At 49.0% G+C, this 7695-nt stretch overlaps 1 protein-coding gene across 1 annotated transcript; it reads left to right on the forward strand.

Annotated features, from left to right (window-relative positions):
* Positions 1-76: 76 nt before the first annotated feature.
* Positions 77-7106, forward strand: LOC141927092 (zinc finger protein ZIC 1). The gene is made up of 3 exons (XM_074833867.1): positions 77-3844; positions 5029-5192; positions 5749-7106. The coding sequence occupies exons 1-3, from the start codon at positions 2869-2871 to the stop codon at positions 5944-5946; spliced, it is 1338 nt and encodes a 445-aa protein (XP_074689968.1). The 5' UTR covers positions 77-2868; the 3' UTR covers positions 5947-7106.
* Positions 7107-7695: the final 589 nt, after the last annotated feature.

Here is a 7695-nt window from a genome sequence, read left to right on the forward strand (position 1 = left end):
AGAGCGGGTATACCTGTTGCTATAAGCTATTGCAATTCCTTTGAATGGATTTGGCAGAATAAATGCAAACGTGTAGATTCAGCCCAGCATTATTCTGAAAAAAACTGTAAAGCCTCCCAAGATCCACGGGAAATTACATAATACATCTGCTTTGAAAGCGATCTCCGTGCACCGAGCACAGTCAAACTGCATCTGCAGATAAACTGCAGCGAAACATTCCTTCAAGGCGTATCAAAGTTTATTTGTTGTTTGTTTGTTTGTTTGTTTTCTAGGCGCAATGGCCATTTTTATACCTCTCGAAATGAGGCAGTTCTCACCCGAGAAGGGTTCGCGCAGCAGCGCTGCTGGTCTCATTCCCCAGTACCTGCGCTGCGGATTGCTTACCAGCGCCTTTAATTAGAGAGGATGAGTTTAAAGTTTCTTTGTTTGGCACTAGGAATTGGAGGGGCTCGGATTGAGCTGCGAAGGAGGCAAGTGAAGGGTTGAACAAAGGCGAAATGGAAGGAGTCCGACTCTTAGCGAGCTTTTGGTGTTTTCGTTACTAGAAAATAATTAGAGCTAATGAATATGCAGGCGACTGAGTAAATAAATAATTTGCCGGTTTTATATATGTACACACACACGGGCACATACGTAAGTGTATATATACGTACGCACACAAAGACGTCTATATTTTAAAGTTTCACGAGATTTTTTTTTTCTTTAGTGCCGAAGCATCGTTTAAAATATTGTACAAATGTTGCTTAGCTTAATTGATTAAACCACAAAGGTTTTCTGCTTTTAAATGCCATACTTATACCTTTCAACAATCATTTTAATATATAGTCAATAGCTCTTTGTAGAGAGAACAAAACAGAACTATCCGCAGTTTTTCAATAGACTTTGAGCTGGGGAAAGACAGGTTAATCGAGGGTTGCATCTAGAAAACAACCAAGTGTTGTATGTTTGCACTGAATCCAAATGTCTGCATTTTTCTAACTAAATCAAAGGGAGTGTTATTTCTTTTTCTGCTCACTCATCTGAAGGTAAGTAAATTTTCTCTGGCGATCAAAAGCCTGGTCAGCAACAAAGACACCGCCTGCTTTTTCCACCGTCCTGGTGTGGCAAGTTGAGGAATTTCAATAACTGTGACAAGGGTGACTGATTTGTGAACTAGAAAAGGTTTGAATGTCAGAAAATTTACATTGCTCCTATCGAGGATTTAAAATAAATTTTTACAAAAAAAAAAAAAAGAAAAAAAAAGAGAGAGAGAGAGAGAGAAGAAATATCCGGGAGTTTCATGCAGCAGGAGGAGAAACAATGTAGGTTTGGGAAATTTACAGTTTTACCTGAATGAAAGAGACTCCGTAAAAAGAGAGAGTGAGAGAAAGGGAGAGCGAGAGAGAAAGGAGAAAGAAAATAACAAAAAAGAGGCGAAACAACAACAACAAAAGTAGAAAGTTAAGAGTTCTCACCCACCTGCGTTTTGATGGGTGCAGAAAACAAGATTTATTTCAGAAACCTGATGGAGGGACAGAGTCAGCTACTCAGAGAAATCACGCCTGGTGTTTAAAAATAAAATCAAATGCACCCAGCACCTACTCTCGGAGAGCTTCAGTTTTAAACAAGCGGAAAACAACTTCAAAAGAAGCGAGTCCCTACAGGGCTTCTCTTTTCAAAGACTAAAAAGTTGCTCAGTGATCTTAAAAATTCTGGATCACCAAGAAATCATCATTACCATCATTATCTGAGTGCTGGAGAGAGAGGGACAGAGAGAGGGAGAGCGGGGGAGAAAATAACCCTAATAATAATCAAAGATTTTTTTTTTCCTTAGCACACATACACACAAAAAGATGCTCTGGAAATATTTTCGTGGAAAAAAAAAAAAAAAAAAGGCTTTATATATTAAAAAAAAAAAAAAAAGTTGCTACTCCTGCAGCCCTGTTTGTCAGAAGGGATGTCAGGGCGCTCACAATACCTGCGATTGATGAGGCGGAGGGGCCAATCAGCGGCGGGAGGCGGCCGTGCGCGCCCCTCGTTGGCGGGGCCGGGGGGAGTTACGCGGGGAAGGGGGAGCCGGCGGCGGCCAATGAGCGCCCACGTCCGCCCGCACGTCGCCCCGCCCCCGGCTCCCATTCATCAAGGGGGGGGACGGTGTCGTCTTTTCAATTCATTTATCTGCAGGAATGATTGCCGCTATCAGTCTCGCGTTCACCGCCCGGCTGAGGAGGTGAAAGTTTCTCCCCAGGAAGATAAACCGCAAAAGACAATATTGTGCATGATTTGCGCCTTTTTTTGCAAAGCGGAAAAAAAAAAAAAAAGGTCCCCAAAAAAAAAATCGGGGAGAGTGTGGGGAAGCTCGAAGAGGAGAGAGAAACAATCTCTCGGCCACTTTGCAACATTCCTATAGCCAAAAAAATCACTGAAGGAAGTTTCTTTTTTGTTTTGGTTTTTTTTTTTTTTTTTTTTTTTTTTTTGCTGCCTGTGTTGATCTCTCTCCGTTATTGTTATTTGCAGCCAGTTTATTTTTGAGCCCATCCAACTCCCCCCTCCCCACTTAAACCTCCCTGAAAAGTCAAAGCAGAGAGACAGTGAATATTTTTGGGGCACATTTTTATTATTATTATTTGCAACTGCGAAGATCTCTTCCCCCCTTCCGCACCAGCCTCTTTTTTTTTTTTTTTCCCCTTCTCCCCCCCCCTTTTTTTTTTCTTCCCCCTGCGCTGATGCCGAAGGGGGTGTTTTTGATGTGGTTGCTTTGGTGGTGATCGTCGCTGACTTTCCAAAGAGGGTGTTTTCGCCGCTGCTGCTGCTGCTGCTGCTGCTTCTCTCCGCGTTGTGTGTGTGCGCGCGTGCTTTTTTTTTGGTTGCTGCATCGACGCTGGGAAGATGCTTCTGGATGCTGGACCGCAGTATCCCGCCATAGGAGTCACTACCTTCGGATCCTCTCGCCACCACTCCACGGCCGATGTCACGGACAGAGAAGTGGGTCTGGGGATCAACCCCTTCGCCGACGGCATGGGCGCCTTCAAAATCAACCCCAGCACCCACGAGCTGGCCTCGGCCGGCCAGACCGCCTTCACCTCGCAGGCGCCCGGCTACGCGGCGGCGGCCCTGGGGCACCACCACCACCCGACCCATGTCAGCTCCTACTCCAGCGCCGCCTTCAACTCCACCCGGGACTTTCTGTTCCGCAACCGCGGCTTCGGCGAGGCGGCGGCCGCCAGCGCCCAGCACAGCCTCTTCGCCTCCGCCGCCGGCAGCTTCGCCGGACCCCACGGACACACCGATGCCGCGGGACATATACTTTTCCCGGGGCTGCACGAACAAGCCACCAGCCACGCTTCGCCGAACGTGGTGAACGGGCAGATGCGCCTGGGCTTCTCCGGAGACATGTACGGCAGACCCGACCAGTACGGCCAGGTCACCAGTCCCCGCTCCGAGCACTACGCCTCGACCCAGCTGCACGGCTACGGCCACATGAACATGAACATGGCAGCCCACCACGGGGCAGGGGCCTTCTTTCGTTACATGAGGCAGCCCATCAAACAGGAACTCATCTGTAAGTGGATTGAGCCCGAGCAATTGTCAAACCCCAAAAAGTCCTGCAACAAAACTTTCAGCACGATGCACGAGCTGGTGACTCATGTCACGGTGGAGCACGTTGGAGGACCCGAGCAGTCCAATCACATATGTTTCTGGGAAGAGTGTCCAAGAGAAGGGAAACCTTTCAAGGCCAAATATAAACTTGTAAATCACATCAGAGTCCACACAGGTGAAAAACCTTTCCCCTGCCCTTTCCCAGGCTGTGGCAAAGTGTTTGCCAGATCAGAGAATCTCAAAATACACAAAAGAACTCACACAGGTACGGTACCTTCGCGGTAGCTTTTCTCTCTGCGAGTGGAAGCGCCCAGCGCCGGGGCCGGAGCGGGGCGCGGGGGGGGGGGGGGGGGCCGGGGCTCTGCTTGGCTGAGGGTCGGGGTGGAAGGGGGAGGGTTATGGTCCAGGGCCACTGATTTTTCCGGGAGAGGCAGGCTCGGAGCTCCGCTGCGAGACGAGCTCGGTCACAGCCACGCCAGCGGCAGCAACAAAAAGAAAATTATCCCTGCCGAGGGAGAGGGGGAGAAAGGCAGGGTTTGCTGCTGGGATTGTTAGGGCGGGGGGGGGGGGTGGGGGGTTGGGGGTGGGGGGAGAAAATCGCAGCAACCTGTCCTGTTTAAATTTATAGGTTTTAATTAATTGTTGTTCGGCAGTTTTGACTGTGGCACGATGAGAAATTGTGCTAAATATTGCAGTCAGCTCATCCGTCTCCCCTCTGCAATTCAGGGCTTGGTAAATATTTAATTCAGAGGAGCGATTTTAAATAAACCGAGCCCGGCGCGTTAATGTGTTATTGTTGTGCGGAGGGCAGGCGCCGGGATCCCTGAGAACTTTTCCCCATCGCGGGAGGTGGAAAAGCAGCAGCCCCTGGCCGGGAGAGCGCTCTCCCCCTGCTCCCACCCCCGAGTGCCGAAAGCCAGCGCCGCTTTCCCGAGCGCTTTTGCAGAGGGTTTGTGGGGCTGCCCTCGCGTTGTATTTCCCGGCCGGATAATTTTCAATATTGCAAGAAAATACGGGGGAGGGGGCTGGGGTGGGTGGGAGCGAGAAATATCACGAGAATGAGCTATAAAAACGGAAACTAGACACTGAGGATTGTGTGTAAATACCACCACGCCTGCTCTCCCGCTTGGAGCGTTGCGAGGGGGGAGAGGTGCCCAGGGCTGGGGCTGTAACCGAAACTCGCCCCTCCAATGGGGGAGAAAAAAAAAAGTTATTTAGCTTCCCCCTCCCCCCTCCCCCCCGAAATGGGCGCTGAGCAGGGGTCGGAGGTGCGGAAAGGACAGAGAAGAGAAGCAAGGTTTTGGGATTTGAGCCTCGTTGAAGTTAGAAAGTTGCAAGTGTTTGAAATGGAGCCCTGGGCTTCCATCCGGCGGTGCGATGGGGACAATGAGCTATCCAGCCGGCCCTGCTTAATCAGATCCGTTTTCCCCCCCCTTCCGTCTGCAATAGGTGAAAAACCATTTAAGTGTGAATTCGAGGGCTGTGACAGGCGCTTTGCAAACAGCAGCGACCGCAAAAAGCACATGCATGTGCACACTTCCGACAAGCCCTATCTCTGCAAAATGTGTGACAAGTCCTACACGCACCCCAGCTCCCTCAGAAAGCACATGAAGGTAAACGGAGGGCGCCTGGTGTGCGGGGCTCGGACGCCGCCTCGGGCCTGGCCGGGGGAAAGGGCCGCGGGGCCGGCGGGCAGGAGCGCCGGGGCCGTGGGGCGGCGGGGCCGGCGGGCGGAGCGCGGCCCGGGGCCGGCCGGCTGCGGGTCTCCGCGCTGCCGCGGCCCGGGCCCGGCCCCGGAGTCCGCCCCGGGCCCGCCGGGCCGCGCCGCCCCCCGCCCGGCCGCGCTCGGCCCCGGCGCCGCGGGCAGGGCCTTTTGTCGGTGCGTTTTATGCGGAGAGGGGAGGGGGGGGCAGTGCGAGGAGGCGGCCGGTGGGCGCTGCCCGGCCTTCCCCGCCGGGCCGGGGCCGGGGCCGGGGCCGGGGCCGGGGCCGGGGCCGGGGCCAGGGGGGCGGCCCCGGGGCTGGAGCCGGCGGGGAGCCCCGCGGGGATGCCCGAGCCCGGGGCTCGGCGCTGGGTCCCGTTGTCTGGCGCGTCCCCCGCCGAAGGCGCCCGCCGCCAGGGCCTCCGTCCCCCGCCGCTCTCTATTTCTGCCCGGGTTTTCTCTTGCAGGTCCATGAATCATCCTCGCAGGGGTCCCAGCCTTCTCCCGCCGCCAGCTCAGGCTACGAGTCCTCCACCCCTCCAACCATCGTGTCTCCATCCACAGAAAACCAGACCGCCAGCTCCTTATCCCCTTCCTCCTCCGCAGTCCACCACACGTCCAGCCACAGCACGCTTACATCAAATTTTAACGAATGGTACGTCTAAAACGCTAAAACAAAACAACAAAAAAACACAAAACGAAACAAAACAAAAAAGCCCCAAGCGAGCAAACAAATACCCTATTTAAAGACTCCAAAAATAATGAACACTTTGAAATCAGAATTTAAATGAGCAAACAAAATAAAATGCTGCCAGTAGACCCAGGACTGAGTAAAATGAAGACTTCATTTTAAATTTTTTTTTCCTTTCTTTTTTTTTTCTCTTTTATTTCTCTCCTTTTTAAAATTTTTTCTTTCTTTCCTTTGTTTTTTCTTTTTTTCTTTTTTTTTTTTTTTTTAATTTTTATTGTTCTGCTCTGTTCCAAGGCTTGGTAGGCGAAGGGGTTAGTAGAATGCGTAAGAAGACAAGGTTACCAGGGCAAATGCCAACTGTGTAGGGCTTTACTGGAAACCACTGATTAGAGATCTCCAACTGCATGTCTGCTCGGGCAGCGGCCTTCCCCCCCCATCCCCTCTTGTAAATACAGAATTATTAGCTTCAAAAACAAAACAACAAAAAAATGTACTGTTTGATTTTGTAAATAGTTATATCGCAAGTTGAATAAGGGGATATGTGGATTTGTGGTCTTTGCATATATGTGGGGGGAGGGGCGGGCGGGCGGGAGCGGCGATGGGGAGGGCGGAGGTGGTGGGGGGGCAGAGGGAAGAGGTAGAAATTCAACTATTTGTACTGAATGGCAAGAATGTTCTAGTAAATGTGTACCAAAATGTGAATTACTTTGTATTATTACAGTCTAAACGTCGATCTAACAGAATATTATTGGTATTAATGTGCTTTTTTGTATAAAGTGCAACATTTCGTCCCAAAGTCCAGTCTAAGTAGTGCAGTAAAATGTTGTTACACGTCCTGTCAAGAAATTCGTATAGTGAAAGCCTGGATCTGCGTGTCAAACTGTTACATTTGTTTATGTAAAGTGATATTAAAAAAAAAAAAAAAGATATAAACTATATCTGTCCGTTGCTTTTGGCAAATACAAGAACATAATGTATATAAATCCTAATTTCCATATTTATCCGCATGTAAAGGTCCGGTTATACATGTTACAAGATATTCAATATTTATGGCTAGAAGAATTGGTATGTAAAATTTAGTTTACAGAACTGTTTGGTAACATTTCGTACCTTATTAAAGATTCTTAAATCCCATGAATTGTGGTAGGAATTCTTATTCACTAAGTCAACCTGCTGCAACTTCAACTAGCTTTAGGATATTAGAATAAAACTGTCCCAGTTTTTCACTGCTTTCCATTATGTCATCACTAAAGCAGCGAAGGTGATATAAATGTGATAAATGAAAGGATCCCTGCTGGCATTACTATAGTGTGTAATTAGTATTTATATCAAAATTTATGAAACAAATTTTCGGCCGCAGTATAATTTAAATGACCTTTGCAGACATAGAATAACAACCATAAAAATAACAGAAATAGATTGCATATGCTACATAAATATTAATGTGGGGAATTGTTACACGAGAAGTGCTGCACTCCACTCCAACACTGCCCATGAATCTGCATAGACTGGGTCCCTAAATTAAATTAATTCGGATAACATATATTAGGAGATTTAAAACAGAAGAGATTTCGGTTGCTATTTTAATTTAAGGCATTTATGACCATAACTAATTCTCAGGCAGTGGATTCATGGCTTTCCTTGGGCCTTTTACTCCCAGAAGTACAGCACTGTTTCACTAAGGCCGTTGTTGTTGTTGTTGGGTGTATTTTTTGTTTGGTTT

The sequence above is a fragment of the Strix aluco genome, chromosome 9, assembly GCF_031877795.1.
Source record: "Strix aluco isolate bStrAlu1 chromosome 9, bStrAlu1.hap1, whole genome shotgun sequence".
Lineage (NCBI taxonomy): Eukaryota > Metazoa > Chordata > Aves > Strigiformes > Strigidae > Strix > Strix aluco.